General features: G+C 43.0%; 1 protein-coding gene across 6 annotated transcripts in view; it reads right to left on the minus strand.

Annotated features, from left to right (window-relative positions):
• Positions 1 to 3,595: 3,595 nt before the first annotated feature.
• The window catches only part of ALMS1 (ALMS1 centrosome and basal body associated protein), a 216,706-nt gene continuing 202,858 nt past the window's right edge, over positions 3,596 to 17,443 (minus strand). The window contains exons 17-24 of one of the 6 annotated variants that reach the window (XM_064572311.1): positions 16,553 to 16,673; positions 14,492 to 14,695; positions 13,973 to 14,199; positions 12,864 to 13,047; positions 11,890 to 11,953; positions 8,357 to 8,456; positions 7,600 to 7,745; positions 3,596 to 7,287 (exon numbers count right to left, since the gene is read on the minus strand). In XM_064572311.1, the coding sequence (XP_064428381.1) occupies positions 7,281 to 7,287; positions 7,600 to 7,745; positions 8,357 to 8,456; positions 11,890 to 11,953; positions 12,864 to 13,047; positions 13,973 to 14,199; positions 14,492 to 14,695; positions 16,553 to 16,673 (1,053 nt within the window). In that variant the 3' untranslated portion in view covers positions 3,596 to 7,280. Of the gene's footprint in view, positions 7,288 to 7,599; positions 7,746 to 8,356; positions 8,660 to 11,889; positions 11,954 to 12,863; positions 13,048 to 13,972; positions 14,200 to 14,491; positions 14,696 to 16,552; positions 16,674 to 17,443 lie in introns of those variants that run through there. The other 5 variants (XM_045884768.3, XM_064572313.1, XR_010405592.1 and 2 more) reach the window with 5 other exon arrangements.

The following is a 17,443-nucleotide window of genomic DNA, read 5'->3' on the forward strand; positions in this document are numbered from 1 at the left end:
TACACACATTTTGTTCATCCATTTATCTCTTGATGGACATTATGGTTGTTTCCACCTTTTGGCCAGAGTTAATATATTTTTTTAAACCATTCAGAAAACAACAACAACAACAAAACATTTAAGATACAGTGGGAACATAGTGAATTTTTAATGGGGAGACATTATTAGGAAGGTTAATGAATAAATTTTCCATGTATCATAAACCAGGTGGTTACCTTCTGAACAAAATCAGTGTGAAAATGCTCAGCTCTATATCCTGAGGATAACCTAGTTTAGATTTTGCTAAATATGAGTCTTATTATACGAAGTTTATTTTAGGAACAACTATGCAGGAAATATGGACCTGTGACCAGGTGGCAGACCAGGGTTTTAAAGCTAGTGGCTGGGGCACCTGAGTGGCTCAGTCAGTTAAGCACCTGCCTTCGGCTCAGGTCATGATCCCAGAGTCCTGGGATCGAGCCCCGCATCGGGCTCCCTGCTCATTGGGAAGCCTGCTTCTCCTGCTCCCTCTGCCACACCCCCTGCCTGTGCTCTCCGGCTCTGTCAAATAAATAAATAAAATCGTAATAAAAAAAATAAAGCTAGAGGCTGACTGGGGAAGACAGCATCTACTTTGAGCACTAATTAGAGGAAATTAAACAGGGGCACTGCCCCTGCGGGCCAAGTCACCTAGAGCTACGGCTAGAGAAAGCTCATAGGGGAGAGCAGGACCTAAAGGTTCCTCTCTCCAGCCAACGTCTCCCCTCTGGGGGCATTTTCACTCCCTGGGGTGTGAACCAGAGGGGAGGGGCGCCAGCTGTTTGATGCAGATGCCCAATGAGGTAGAGAAGTGCCCGAGGGAAAAAGTGAGCACCCTCATGGCATGTGGGTCTAGGGAACAGGAGGGCAGAGCACCCTAAGGGGAAACTGGGACAGCCCAGATCCTACCAGAAGCCTGGGAGGGGTCAGGGGAGCAAGGTTAGGCAGGACAGTGGGTGCCAGCAGAGCTCTCTCCATGGGGCATTCTGAGAGGTGGGAGGGGTAGAGGAGGGGCGTCTGTCCTCTGTTGGGTGCGACATGGGGGAGGGGCCCTTTCCCCCAACCACTGAAGGCATGAGAAGCCTGGATCCTTGATGATGTTGGATAACCTGGGGAATCTTTGAACTTGAGCTCCAGTTGGATATGAGGGACTCCAGAGTGGGCATGGGAAGCTGAACTGCGGCCCACACCTGCCTGGTGAGGGGAGGACGGTGAACAGGACAAAGCTGCTGGGGGCTGGGTGCTGCCCACCACACAGATTCCCATCTGGGAGGTCACCGTGTCTCTCCAGCTGCTCGCCTGTACAGCATGCCCTTCATTTTCTTTCTCATCGCATACTTTCAAACTGCTACCTTGTTTTCCTTTCAAATGATTTAAAGTGTATTTTGTCCTTACTGTTGACAGTATGTAGTTTGTCTATTGAATTGTTTTAGCTTAATTGATCTACTCTTAGGCTTCCTGACCATTTTTATTTTCCCCCTTCTAAAATGTTTGTTATATGTATACTACCTTAATTTATAAACTCCTGGCTTCATCACATATTTTAAAAATTATTTCATTTTTTTAAGGGGCGCCTGGGTGGCTCAGTCGTTAAGCGTCTGCCTTCGGCTCAGGTCATGGTCCCAGGGTCCTGGGATCGAGCCCCGCATCGGGCTCCCTGCTCGGCGGGAAGCCTGCTTCTCCCTCTCCCACTCCCCCTGCTTGTGTTCCTTCCTCTCGCTGTGTCTCTCTCTGTCAAATAAATATTAAAAAAATAAATAAAAATTATTTCATTTTTTAAAAAAAATCATGCCTTTAAAATTTCTCTTCTGTTGACATTTTAAATGTTTTAATTTAGGCTTTTCAATTCCAAGCTACATCTTTTACAAATATCTTGATGTTTGTGATTTTTATTTCTTATATGTTGTAATTCCTTTCATTATATTTCATTTATCTTTTATTGTGAAAAATATACCTAACATAGAATTTGGCAATTTTAACCATTTTTAATTGTATGATTCAGTAGCATCAGGTACATTCACTTTGCCGTGTAAGAATCGCCACCATCTACTTTCACTATTCCAGACAGATTCTGGACCCACCAAACACCAGCTCTTTGTCCTCCCTCCTCCAGCCCATGGTAACCACTATGCTACTTTCTGTCTCTATGATTCGCCTATTCCAGGTACCTCATATAAATGGACCACATGATTGTTGTCCTTTTGTGTTTAATTCTTTTTCCCCTTACTGCTCAATTACTGTTTTTAAACTTTTATCTTTTTGGATTTTTATCTAATTTCTTTGCATCCTGAATTTAATTAAAAACTGTTTTTATAATAGTGACTTTTGCTTTGTTGTGCTGATGGGGTCACCCCATATGGAAGGCTGGCCTTGTCCTGCCCGCCACTTCTCTATCAAGTTGGTGCCCGTCAGTAGATCTATCCTCTTCAAGGCTAGCTTTCCAAAATCTCTCTGGATGACTTGAGACAGATTCAAATTTCTTCCTGGGCATTTAGCACCCTTGGGTTTCCCTGATGAGACTTCCTGATATAAGTGGGGACTCTCTTGGTCTCTTCTCTCCCCTTTCCCATTTTCCCGGCATCAGCTTAGGCTGCCCCTAATCCCTGTGGGCTCCAGTTGCCAGATAAAAAAATGGACACACCCCAGTAAATTTGAATTTCACAAGAACAGTGGGTAATTTTTTAGTGTTTCAAATATAGCACAGGACTTAAATGAACAATCATTTGTTCATTTAAAATTAAATTTCCTAGGAGTCCTGATTTTAATTTGCTAAATCTGGCAGCCCAACTGTGGACACTACGCAGAATTCTAAGTTTATGTATTTATTTAGTAATCTCTACCCCCAGTGTGCAGCTTGAACTCACAACCCCGAGATCAAGAGTCAAATGATTTACCAACTGAGGCAGCCAGGTGTTCCCCACTACCCAGAATTCAAAACTCGAGTTGAGTCCATAGGCTGCCATCTTTGACTTCCAAAGTCTAGGAGGAGGAAGAGGAGGTATGGACCAGGCTCTTTCCCCTCTGCCTTTTCTTCCAGGCTCTACAGAAAAACACACCAGACTGGGTTAATTTATGATAATTTGTTTTACCATAGAGCAAGGGCCATTTCAGAAAGGAATTGCAATGTAGGTGAATATGATCCCAGATCTAGGCAGGCCTTCACCGCTTGGACAGGTTGATATGCATTCCCTGTAGGTAAAGAGCTTCAGAAGACTGACTCACACCAGAGAAATCCAGAGGGTGAATGCGGGGACTAGCCTGGCTAACATCCTGGGGTTGGCCTGCACTCCCAGAGTTTGCTGGGACAGAGGATGAGCAAGTGTTTTCTGAGGACCAGATTTGGGACATGCATGCATATCCAAGAGGCCTGCATGGAGTATTCTTTTTTTTTTTTTTAAGATTTTATTTATTTATTTGACAGAGAGAGACAGTGAGAGAGGGAACACAAGCAGGGGGAGTGGGAGAGGGAGAAGCGGGCTTCCCCCTGAGCAGGGAGCCCAATGTGGGGCTCGATCCCAGAACCCTGGGATCATGACCCGAGCCGAAGGCAGACGCTCAACGACTGAGCCACCCAGGCGCCCCTGCATGGAGTATTCTGCTAATAATGTGCATTTCCAATTAATAATAAAGTTAAAGCAATTTATCATATTTGTACAGGCCAGTTGTATTTGTTCTTCTGTGAAACTGCCTGCTCATGTTTTTATTTAGTCCATCTTTCTATAGATTATCTTTAAAAACAAATGACTCATAGGAGTTCATGATATATTTTGGATACAAATCCTTTGTTGGTTACATGTGCTATAATTATCTTCTGTTTTGTGCCCTGTATTTTCTATCTTTATTTACTATTTTTAATTATTCATTCATTCATTCATTCATTTATGGGGGTGGGGAAGGGCAGAGGGAGAGGGAGAATCTTAAGCAGGCTCCAAGCCCAGAGTGGAGCCTGACACAGGGCTCAATCTAACAAAACTGAGATCGTGACCTGAGCTGAAATGAAGAGGTGGATGCTTAACTGAGACACCCACGCGCCCCTATGGTGTCTTTTAATATAGAATTTTTACATTTCATTAATTGAATTTATCAACCTTTTTCTTTATGGTTTGTGCTTTGTTCCTTAAGGCATTTTTTCTTTAGAGACACTTTCCTGTATTTACTTCTAAATTTTTTGTTTTGCCCTTCACATTTAAGTCTTTAGTTTTGTTTTTATTTTTCTCAAGATTATGTATGTGCCCAACTATTTTCAAGAGTCAGAGTTCTATAGATTTGTGCTGTGAGAGCAGCTCTACACTTCCCTGTGCACACTCAACTTCCGTATCTTTAACACACTTTTAAAAAAATTCCAGTGTAATTAGCATACAGTGTTATTAGTTTCAGGTGTATAATATAGTGATTCAGCACTTCCATACCTTACCCAGTGCTCATCATAAGTGCACTCCTTAATCTCCATCACCTTCTTAACCCATCCCCCAACCCACCTCCCTTCTGGTAACCCTAAATTTGTTCTCTATAGTTAAGAGACAGGTTCTTGGTTTGTCTTTTTTGTTAAATTCCACATATGAGTGAAATCATATGGTATTTGTCTTTTTCTGACTTATTCAGCTTAGCATTATACCCTTCAGATCCATCCGTGTCGTTGCAAGTGACCAGATTTGATTCTTTTTTATGGCTGAGTAATATTCCAGTGTGTGTGTGTGTGTGTGTGTGTGTGTGTGTGTGTGTGTATGTACCACCTTGTCTTTATCCATTCGTCTATTGATGGGACATTTGGGTTGCTTCCATATCTTGTCTACTGTAAATAACGCTGCAATAAACATAGGGGTGCATTTATCTTTTCGAATAAGTGTTTTCATATTCTCTGGGTAAATATCTACTAGTAGAATTACTGGATCACATGGTAATTCTATTTTTAATTTTTTGTGGAACCTCCATACTGTTTTCCAGAGTGGCTGTACCAGGTTGCATTCCCACCAACAGTGCAAGAGGGTCCTTTTTTCTCCACATCCTTGCAAACACTTGTTTCCTTTGTTTTTGATTTTAGCCATTCTGACAAGTGTGAGGTGATATCTCATTGTGGTTTTGATTTGCATTTTCCTGATGATGACTGATGTTGAGCATCTTTTCATGTCATCTGTTGGCCATCTGGATGTCTTTGGAGAAATGCCTGTTCATGTCTTCTGCCGATTTTTAATTGTATTTGTGTGTGTGTGTGTGTGTTTTATTGAGTTGTAAAACCCCTTATGGGATGTCATTTGCAAATACCTTCTCCCATCAGTAGGGTGTTTTGTTGTTTCCTTTGTTGTGCAGCTTTTAATTTTGATGTAGTCCCAATAGTTTACTTTTGCTTTTATTTCTTTTGCCTCAGACCTATCTAGAAAAATGCTTCTATGGCTGACGTCAAATTATTGCCTGTGCTCTCTTCTAGGATTTTTATGGTTTCAGGTCTCATTTATTTCCATGTCTTTAAGGGACTTGTGTGGCTTCTTCCTAATCCTCAGTTTTAAGCTTGTCTGTGGACTACTTTTTGGGAGTCGAGGCCATGTCTACATCACGCATGTGCATCCTTCCCACTCCCCAGCTTCCCAAAGAGATTAGACCACTGGTCGGGGAACATCAATATTCTGTGTTTATTTTAAGCTAAGCTACATAGTAAAACTATGATTGCTTATTCTTTTATGTAGATTTTTGTTTCCTTTTCCTTGGAATTATCTTTTTTGGGGTTGTTGTTTAGTTTTTTTTTTTTTTTCCATATAGCTGTCACTTATTCAGCTCCAAACTTGATCAGATGTTTAAATAGATCCCCATGACATTAAGGTGCCTCAGGGAACCTACCAATTAGATCTCCCTGAAGTCTTTCCCAGAGCCTCTGGCCTCCAATCTGGACTGATGACCCTCTGTGTGTCATCCAACAAACCCTTATTGAGTCAAACACATGCTACACATTGTGTTAGGCCTGGCAAAACAAAGGGATCAGGCAGAGGTGCCTGGCTGGCTCAGTCAGTGTCTGAGCCTTCTTCATAGCCTCCTTCTGGGTTAGGAAGGGAGCCTTGGTGGCGCCCTCTGAGCTGTGCTTGGAGGCAGGGTCTGCTGTTTAACTTGGCCTCTGCGGAAGTCTGCTGGGGAGGCAGCTGGTCCCTTACTATCTTGCTGGGGCTTCCCTGAATTTTGAATGAGGCCGATTAGCACCTTCCCCCCCTCAACTCTGGGCTTTAGCTGTCATTCCAGGCTACAGGATTAATTACATGCTTTACGTACATTATTAAGTTTATTAATTCATGCTTTTCAGAAGTGGTTATCCGGGTTATAAATGTTGGTTCCATGTGTGATGATAAATGCTCTGAGGCTTCAATCCTGAAGGGAGGGTAGCCGGAGGAAAATCCACCAAAGGCTAGAGGCCTCTGGCAAGCTGGAATGAGGCTAAGAGGAGGCTCTCAACCCAAGGTGCCTGGTCTGCTGGGAGTGACTGGGCATGCCCAACAGCAACTCTAACCAGACCCCATCTCCACAAAGCCCAAGGCAGAGCTATTGTCATGTCCTGCTGTGTTTGTAAAGAAAGGCCGTATTTTGGGACGCCTGGGTGGCTCAGTCAATTAAACGTCTGCTTTTGGCTCAGGTCATGATCCCAGGACCCTGGGAATGAGTCCCATATCAGGCTCCTTGTTCAGCGGGGAGCCTGCTTCTCCCTCTCCCTTTGCCTCTCTCCCTGCTTGTGCGCGCGCACTCTCTCTCTCTGACAAATAAATAAAATCTTAAAAAAAAAAAAAAAGGCCATATTTCATTCCCACAGCCCATTTCCCTTGACTGATGCTTTTAGATTGAGGCTCCCCATACACCTCGGGAGAGACATTGCATAGGTCCCTGAACATCTCCAGATGGTAAAGAAATGACCCTCTGCTGCTTGCTTTACTATGAATCAATCAGAAGTTATTTATTTTCTAAAAGTATAAAAACACATACAGAAAGGGACTCACTCATGGCTAGACTTCAGAAATGATATCATTGTGACAAACATTCCTGTGGGCAAGGCCGCTGTGGAGAAAGTATTTGCTCCCAAACCATTAATAATCCTAATCACCACTCTGCCTCAGACTACTGACTTACTATTTCTAAATTAAACGTAGACAAAGAATTAAGTTTTATTAAACCAGACTCATAAAAGTAAGGATTGTGCTTCTTCAGGTTGATAAAATATAATTCCAAGACGGTGAGGAAAATAATCTTATATCAGTTCCAGGGAACTTTTCTCCCCAAGAGCTGATTGGTCACTTTCTGTGGAAGAAAAGAAAGACAGGAAAAAAGTTAGATACTCTTGCCATCAGAGGCCGGCAGCCAATCCTCACCCCAGACATGTCGTGGAAGAGACCAGTGGGGTTCTATCCAAATCTTGTTTATCTTCCCCAGTTGCAGAAACTATGGTAATTATGCAAAAAAATTCTTCCTGAAGTGTTTAGGAAAGATGATCTATATAGTCACTATCTATTACTTCTGCACAGATACAGATCACTTATGATCTGGATAGGCCCGTCCATCCATCAGTTCAAACATACGAGCACAACGAGAGGCCTGGCCTGTGATGCTGACCCACTGGACAGGCCATGTGGCGCCTGGGGACCCCCTCCTCGAAGGGCCCGGCCCAGCCCAGCTCCAGGTGCGCTCCAGAAGCAGCTCTCCAATCCCACATCGGTCTGGTATAAACTCGTCTTTTGGATTCTGCCTTTCAGAGTCCTCTGGTGGTGAAGTGAAGGGGTTGGGAAGGAAATGAGAACAGTGAAGGATATGGACCTTCAGGCATGGTAGCCTGCCTGGCTTCTCAAGGAATATACTGGTAGCAAGTTCCCTGGCGTCGGAGGGTCTGGGTCTTGCGGCACCACTGACTCCACTGGGCTACAGGCAGGAAATGGTGGTGGCTTTGAGGCTCTGAGTCCCCAAGCTGCCAACTCTTACGCTACACTCGACACTTTCCAGTTTATTTTACAAGCTCGAGAGGTATTTGACTTACCAATAAGGGGCACAACACTACCATTTGGGACTCTAGAATGAAAATCCAACAATTCTGATAGATTTGGACATTTCCACCATGACTCCTAAGTACAGAATTTGGTTTTGTTCCAAATGTATGCCTGGAAGGTGCCTTTTCTAGATTCGCCTTTTAGATGTTTTGATTTGAAGTCTAGTCAAATAAAGGTGCCTTTATCTTCCAAATTTCAGCAGTGGTACAATGCATTACAACCTTAAGTTTACTTCCCAGATATGGTTAATTCAAACAGGTCAGATGTGTTTCTCTCAATTTCTCTTTCCCCTGATAAACCTGATGGATCCTGCTCAAGGGCTGACTGACCTTCTTGAATAGCTGAGCTCGCAGCCGGTATGACTTATATTCCAGTCTCCTCTTCTCCTCGTCTCTCTTTCTCTGAACTTCTGGAAGCTGCTCATAAATCCTTAGGAATGGTGCCAGCAGGAAAACAAAGAGCAGTGAGGTCACCCGAACACAGAGGGACATGATCTCTTCTCCCCCCATGTCCCTAAGGTCTGCTGCTCTCAGGGCATTTAGATCTCAAACACAGGCCCGGGGCCTCTGTCGTGGGCCTGCTTCCTGTTAGACAGTTGGACACAAAGAATGCTGGCCTGGGGTGCTCATGATCTGGGAGGGCAGACAGATGAATAAAAACGTAAGAAATCTTGCTTATAGTGGTTACTTCTGAGAAAGGAGTGGGATAAATGAGTGGAGGTAACAGCTTTTTACTCTATATGCAAAAATGGACAGTTTCAATATAAAATAACAGCATGTATTAATTAGTATATTTTTAAACACACAGGAAATAACAGAAAGAAAAGTACAATAATGGCCCTATGTACAAAATGCTACACAGAGTTCCACGAAATGAAAGGTGGGTCTTAAAGACAGGAGCAGAGAGGGGATGGGAGGAGAAGGGAGTATTGGTAAGAAAGAGTCAAGGCCTCAAAGAGAGGCATGCAGGGGATCATGTGGGAAGCAGATGAGGTGAAGGTGAAGTGGGCTGTGGAGGGTCTTGTAGCCATGTGAAAACCTTGGGCTCTGTCTTATCAAGGATTGGGTGCCACTGATTTTAAGTAGGGAGGAACATGATCAAACATGCATTTGATAAATATACTCTAATTGGAAATGATCTAAATTTCCCACAAAAGAAAAGTTAAACAGATTATGGAATAAAATGGAATTATTACAAAGCATAAAAAAGATATTTCAAAGAATTTGAGAACTTTTAATGATATGGGAAAATGTCACAATATATATGTTGAGCAAAATAAAGCAGGCTACAAACCTGTATATATCGTATGATCAACAATTTGAGAAAAAATAAGTGTGTGTGAATACAGGTCCCTGCAAAACCCCCACTCCTGCCAGAAACAGCACTAGTGTCAGTTCAGTTTAGATGGAAGGATGATCAGTGACATTTATTTTCTTCTCATTTTCTCTATATTTCCCAAAGTTTTTTATAATTTGAAAAAAAACTCACTGAAAATGACGTAGAGGCTCTGTGGAAAATAAATGAGAAAAAAATAAAGAGCAGAACCAGGAAGAACAGCGTCCTCTGAGGGTGGGGGCCAGGCTGCACCAAGGCGGTGAGAGCAGGTTCCAGAGCAATCAAGAAGCTGAGTGTTCAGGATGCGCTAGCTGGCCCCATGTGTAGTGGCGGGTAACATGGCTAGAGGTGACTGCTCCCCAGCTCTATAGCTGGATGAGGGGGTGGCCCAAGCAAGTGTGGGAGTGGAGAATGGGGAGGTCGGTTTTGGATATGGAGGAGACGATCACTAACTGAAAACACTACCGTGGAGGGCAGGAACGAGACCAAAGAAGAGCATACCTACATTTTTAAAAGTCACTGTTCATGAAAATCACATGTGATACCACCTCACACCTGTTAGAATGGTTATTTATTTATTTTTAAAGATTTATTTATTTATTTATTTATTTATTTATTTATTTATTTATTTGACAGAGAGAGAGACAGGGAGAGAGGAAACACAAGCAGGGGGAGTGGGAGAGGGAGAAACAGGCTCCCCGCGGAGCAGGGAGCCTGATGCAGGGCTTGATCTCAGGACCTGAGCCGAAGGCAGCAGCTTAACCAACTGAGCCACTCAGGCGCCCCTGTTAGAATGGTTATTATTAAAAAAGCAAGAGAGAAGAGCCTGCTTCTCCCTCTCCTTCTGCCTCTGCCACTTCCCCTGCTTGTGCTCTCTCTCTGTCAAATAAATAAAATCTTAAAAAAAAAAAAAAAAGCAAGAGATAACAAGTATCTGTAAGGATGCAGAGAAAAGGGAACCCTTGTGCACTGCTGGTGGGGAATGTAAATTGGTTCAGCCCCTGTGGGAAAACAGTGGAGGTTCCTCAAACAATTACAAATAGAACTACCATAAGTAACCTAAGTGTCCATCAACAGATGAATGGATAAAGAAAATATAATATATTATTATATTATTATCCAGTCATAAAAAAGAAGGAAAGCTTTACATTTGCAACAACGTGAATGGACTTTGAGGATATCATGCTAGGTGAAATAAGTCAGATAGAGAAAGGCAAAACTGTATGATCTCACTTACATGTGGAATCTAAAAACATCAAACTCACTGAAATAGACAATAGAACGGTGGTTGCCAGGGGCTGGGGGATGGGGATAACGAGGAGATGTTAGTCAAAGGGTACAAAATTCCAGTTATAAGAGGAAGAAGTTCTGGGGATCTCAGGTCCAGCATGGTGACTCTAGTTAACAGTACTGCGCTGTATACTTGAACGCTGCTAGACCTTTAATGTTCTCACCGTAACAGTAAGAACACCCCCACCACCCCCACCAACACTACTACCACCAACAAAATGGTAATTATGTGAGGTAAAGGATATGTTAACTAACCTTAGTGTGGTAAACATATTGCATATACATACATCAAATCATCCCATTATATATCTTAAACTTACACAATGTTATATGTCAATTAAATCCATGATCGATACATGCATATTGCGAATTAATTGCTAATGCATGCAATGGCATAAAATTCAGCAAGTATAAAAAGGCAAACAATTAGTCTTTGTCCTACTTCTATATGTTAGTCACTCAGTCCTTCTTCCCAAAGGTAAGCGCTATCACCATTTTTTGGGGTACCCTTCCAGAGATATTCTATGCATATAAAAGTATATGCATCTATATAGGCACAAATACTTTTTAAACACTGCACACGGTAGCAGTGTACTCTGCTTGAAACTTGACTTCTTTTTTTTTTTAAGATTTTATTCATTGGAGAGAGCGAGAACACAAGCAGGTGGACGGGCAGACAGAGAAGGACAAGCAGACTCCCCACTGAGCAGGGAGCCCGACATGGGACTCGATCCCAGGACCCTGAGATAGCGACCTGAGCCGAAAGCAGACGCTCAACCGATTGGGCCACCCAGGCGCCCCAAACTTGACTTTTTGTGAAGCTTAACTTAATATGTCTTAGTATTTCATTATTTTTCACTGTATTGCATAAATTCCTAGAAATGTGATTGTGTGGATAATGGGGAATGCCTGAAATAAACACTTTATTTCAAAATATTCATATCTTATATTTTAGGTATCTTTATTTATATGTAGGTTTCTAACAAAGAGAAGCCTGACTAAGGCATGCAAATTAGTGGGAATTCTTTGTATGTTTTTATCTGACTCATCCATACCACAATCTGCTATCTATTTGTCTTTCCTTTTTTAGTGCTATAAGAAACTTCTTTCACAACTAATTTTCTCATAACATTTTAACTTGAGCATAACGTCTTTATTCTAGGGGCAAGCCAGAGCTCCTGATCACTTGGTGGCCTTATTTATACTTTTATAATTACTCTTATTCTTTTGTCCTTACCGCTTAGACCTCTGAATCATTTCCTTCTTCCCAACAGGCCTGTTCTTCCGGGCATCCAGGAAGCCTAAGCATAAGAAGGGGTTTTCAGTGGATAGTGTCTTAACAGGGAAGGGTGTGTTGCTCAAGAGCTGTGAGAAGGAGCTGCCAGGACTTGGTGTCCCTACCTTGAGCTGACAGTACTGGGTGGTGAGCAATGGCCAAGGCCAAGGCCAGGGTTAGACTATGGGGACTGTGACAGCAGGCTGCTGAAGACATGACACGCGGCGGCACAGACTAGCCAGTGTGAACAGAAACACTGGCCGGTTTATAGTAAGGCTGTGATGAAAGCAGTGGGTAGCACTTGGTCGTTTTCACAGCGTTCACATATTGTTTTACGGAGATCTTACACCTAGCAGAATTGTTAGGAGCACAGAATCTAAAGCGAGCCCATCAGGGTTTAAATCCCAGCTTATCAGGTGTATAATCTTGGGCAAGGGACTTAAGCTCTCGTTGTTTCTGTTTTCTCATCTGTAAAATAGGGATATTAAATAGCATCTCCCTCAGAGAGGTGTTATAAGCATTGAACAAGAACCGTGCCTGGGCCAAACATGTAAGGGTTACATATTATTATTATTATTATCATCATTACCATTACCATCATCATCACCCTCACCACAACCACCACCACCCCATGAGGCAGGCAATCCTGGAACTTGCTCACAGACCCACAGCTGCCTTATAAATACACCAGTCTCACCGCACACTCTGGTTTCTAAGATGCAGTGACAGGTCAGGAGAACTTGGGCTTATGTGGATCACGAGAGCACCGAGAGCCACAAGGGGCAGGTCTGCTGCCCAGGGAGAGTGGAGTCTCAGCAAGCAAGCAGGCCCTTTCTGTCCCTGTGACTGGGATGGCGCTGAGCAGTGCCCCCCCGGCTGGGAAGCAGCCCTTGCCCTCTGCAGCCGTGAGAGGCAAGTGAAGAGGCAGAGAGTACCTCTCTTCAGGAGCGGGCGCGTGGGGTCCCGGGAGCCCTGCTGCTCTCCCGCAGTGTTGAACAGGGCCTCCCGCTCACTCTGCAAAATGTTCTGCAGCTTCCTCTCCTGGACTATTAGCTTCAGACGCTTTATTCGCTCCCCAGAGCGGGAGATGAAGTCAGGTCTGTGAAACTGAAGGGATTCCTGAAGGGGAAAAAAGGCCCCCCGACCTCACGTTAATGATGCAGCCTGTTCTCCAAGGGCTTAGAAAATAGCATCAGCCCCACAGTGGTTTGAAGAGCCTGTTTCTAAAGTGCAGAAAATATCTAGAGTTGAAGAATAATCTAACAACTCTCTGTGGGGGAGAGCTCCAGGAGGAAAATCAGAGGGATCAAAGAATGCCTCTGGAGTAAGCCAAGAACTAAGACTGTGGCAATTACAACTCGCCCAAATATCGATGGGCGAGAGCTCAGCCTATTGTGCTGTTTTAAATTTCCCTTCAAACAAATACATTATTAAATGACACTTCTTTCAGCTCCCAAGGCACATATAGAGAAGGGACTTTGTGCTATGCAAGAACAGGAGCTATGTAAATGGAGGAACACACAACGGCGGACACAAGCACCAGACCTCCGGAGCACTCCACGTGCAGGTATCCACGACCCCAGCGAGCAGCATCACAACACCCGCCCTTCTCTTGCCTTGTCCCAGGTACAGAGGGCAATGCCCGACTTACAAGGGTTAACAGTGAGGCAGCCTCTGAGTAACGATGAGTGGGAACAGACGAACTGCGGAAGGGCTAGAAATGAGGGTGACAGGACTGTTCTTTGGAAGGCCAAGTAACAGTCTTAACTTCTTCTTCTTCTTCTTTTTTTTTAAAGATTTTATTTATTTATTTGAGAGAGAGAGAGCACGTGAGAGGGGGGAGGGTCAGAGGGAGAAGCAGGCTCCCCGCCGAGCAGGGAGCCCGATGCGGGACTCGATCCCGGGACTCCAGGATCATGACCTGAGCCGAAGGCAGTCGCCCAACCGACTGAGCCACCCAGGCGCCCAACAGTCTTAACTTCTTTGTATTTCCCCTCTTGACCCTCTTCAACACACAGCTAAAATTAACTCAGTGTCACCGCACCTGTAGGGTTGCTCTCACAAACGGCTTCAGTGGGCCTCTCCCTGGGCTTGCTAGTGACCCGCGGTTGTCCTCGTGCTGTCCCTGCCGGTTCTGTTCCCGCAGCGGTTCCCTCCACGGTTTGGTGTTGGTTATTGGTGCAAACCAGCAGATACCAGGGCCAGGATGCTTGGGCAGGTTTTCCTTAGGACCAGACTTTACATTTTCCACGGGAACAAACCATGAAACCCCTATGGGAAATATTTTTAATAAAGAAAAAAGATTTTTCATTCTTCTCATCAAAGACTTGTGTAATATAGGCTCTCAGGGGACTCAGCTGTCAGAGGCCACCAGGATGCCCCGGAGTTTGCTAAACTGCAGGCATGACTGTAATTACAGTGCTAGATACTTTGAAAATGTGCCAAGGTAGTGCTCGGGGAAATGGGGTCAACACAGAGTTATTTAGAAATAAAGAATCTTAGCATTGCAACAGACTTGAAATTCATTAGTTCTTTGGCTATAAAACTGGAATTAGAAACTGACCTTCACAGCAACTGTGCCTGTTCTTCCTTAACTTTTTATCCCCAAGATAGCTGGCGAGAAGTCTTTTCTCTTCTATCTTTTCTTCTGACCAAGAAGTCACATCACTGTCCTCTTCTATTCTAGCCTCGCTAGAACTTGGAGTTGGGAAAGTCATCCCAACATCTCGAGTGTGTTTTCTGACACCGTTCACAATCTCCAAGTTACCTGAGGAAAAAGATCCACAGATATCCTGGGAGTAGCCTTGAGACTTAGTTAACATGTGTATTCAGTTCAGTAAATGAAAACTGTAAGCCTTTGAAAATGCAGGCTACTGCCTCCTCTGTGTGGTGTGGAGGGGTGTGAGAGAGAGAGACAAAGGCGGTGAGGGAGAGAGAGAGAGGGAGGGAAGAAGAAAGAAAGAAGGTTTTTATTTCTAAGTCAATTTAGATATTAAAGGGAAAAAAACAACTAACATGGATTCAATGGGTAAAAGATTTCAGTTTTTTTTTTTTTTTAAGATTTTATTTATTTATTTGACAGAGAGAGAGAGAATAAGTACGGGGAGTGGGAGATGGAGAAGCAGGCTCCCTGCGGACTCGACCCCAGGACCCTGGGATCATGACCTGAGCTGAGGGCAGATGCTTAACTGACTGACTCACCCAGGGGCCCCAGGATTTCAGTTCTGATCCCAAATGAGAAAGATAGTTAATGCTTATAGTCCTGTCAGTCAACCAGGTAAGGAAGAGGTTGACAGATACAAAGACAAGACTTGAGGGGGGAAAAATCAAGGGCGGCATTTATTTTTGTTATATAAAATCAAAAGAGGGGCGCCTGGGTGGCTCAGTTGGTTAAGCGACTGCCTTCGGCTCAGGTCATGATCCTGGAGTCCCGGGATCGAGTTCCGCATCGGGCTCCCTGCTCGGCAGGGAGCCTGCTTCTCCCTCTGGCCCTCCCCCCTCTCATGTGCTCTCTCTCATTCTCTCTCTCTCAAATAAATAAATAAAATCTTTAAAAAAAAAAAAAATAAATAAAATAAAATCAAAAGATAGAGAAAAATGTAAGTGAAAAGCCTCCTTCACACTCCTGTTCTCCATTCAGTTTGTAACCCCAGAATTTTTTGCACACATTCAAGCAACTATCTTCCTTTATTTTTAAAGTATTTTGCTTTTTCTTTTTAATTATCAATGTTGGAGATCTTGTCATATTTCCTTACCCTATGTTTCATTATATGGATGTACAATAATTTATTTAAGCATTTGGCTATTGATGGGTATCTAAGTTGATTTAAATTTTAGTTATAGTACAATGGAATATTACTCAGCCATTAGAAAGGATGAATATCCAACTTTTACATCAACATGGATGTGGCTGGAGGAGATTATGCTAAGTGATATAAGTCAAGCAGAGAAAGTCAATTATCATATGGTTTCACTTATTTGTGGAACATAAGGAATAGCACGGAGGACATTAGGAGACGGAAGGTAAAAATGAAAGGAGGGAAACTGGAGGGGAAGACGAACCATGAGAGACTATGGACTCCTAGAAACAAACTGAACGTTTTGTGGGGGGGGATGGGGTAGCCCGGTGTCGGGTATTAAGGAGGGCATGTATTGCATGGAGCACTGGGTGTTATACGCAAACAATGAATCATGGAACACATCAAAAACTAATGATGTACTGTATGGTGACTAACATAACATAATAAAATTAAAATTAATTTTGGCTATAATAAACACTACCTCAATGATGAATTCTGTACACTTGTCATTTTGCACATATGCACAACATATCTATAGGCTAAATTCCAAAAGTAAAAGTGCCAGGTCAAAGTAATTTTGATTGAAACTGCCAAATTGCTTGTCTTAGGGATTGTATTTCCAACCTGAATGTATGACAGCACCTACTTCTTTACACTTGTGCCCACAAACTTATTACCAGACCTAGATTTCTGCCAGTCTGACAGGTGAAAAATGGCATTTGAGTATAGTTTTAATCTTCATTTTATTGTGAGGTTGAGTATCTTAACATATGTTAAAGATCTACTTGTATTTCAATGGAAATGTTTAAATTCAGGTAACTTACCTGCTTGTATGCTCTTGTTTAACATTTGTACATTTTGCTTGTTGCCAAGGGTAGAGCTTGAGCTACAGAAACTACTGGTAGAAGATGAAACAGAATCAGAAGAAATCACATGGTTTGCCACCTGGAAAACCAAAAGAGACCCTGTTATTACCTGCAGTCAATGGCACAGTCATCTACAGGATAAGAAAACATACAAGCCACCAAAAGCCCTTTCTCATTTGATTCCAGTTGTTGAGATCAAGTTGCCAGAAAGCTTGTGACAATGGGAACATGCTCCCGCACCGTTTATAACAGGGAGGGGAAAGCTGCTGTGGTTGGATAAGGGCCTGAGCTGTTTTAAGAAGGGAAGACATGTTGGCTAACTGAACATAATAAAAACAAACAAACAATGACTCCGAAAACTCAAAAAAATAAAAAGAAAAAGAAGGGAAGACATCAAGACTGGGTATGTTCACAGCACTTGAAAAAACTCTGAAGAAGGTGTTAGCCAAAGATTAGGCTGGTGGGTCTTCAGAATGAAATTCTAAAATTTTGATGAGAGATAAAGAGGGCTAGGAATGACTAAAGAGGGTGGGGAGCTGCAGAGGGTACTCTCCAGTAAGATCAGATTCAGATACTTATACACAGGTAAATACAAAGAGCTAAAAGGCCCCATGAAAAGTCCCAAATGACTGGAGTATTGCAAAAATTATTAAAGAACCCAAAAAGGCCTTTATAATTATGTTCAGAGCAACAAGAGCAAAGAAGGGCAACCTCATGGATTGAAGTTGATGGTAGAATGTTAGTGAATGACAAAAAGATGACCAAAATGTATAAAACAGTGTTTCTTTTTTTTTTTTTTTTAAAGATTTTATTTATTTGACAGAGAGAGACACAGCGAGAGAGGGAACA

Source organism: Mirounga angustirostris, unplaced genomic scaffold, assembly GCF_029215605.1.
Source record: "Mirounga angustirostris isolate CCGP_5_RB_7025 unplaced genomic scaffold, mMirAng1.0.hap1 SCAF_10, whole genome shotgun sequence".
Taxonomy (NCBI): Eukaryota; Metazoa; Chordata; class Mammalia; order Carnivora; family Phocidae; genus Mirounga; species Mirounga angustirostris.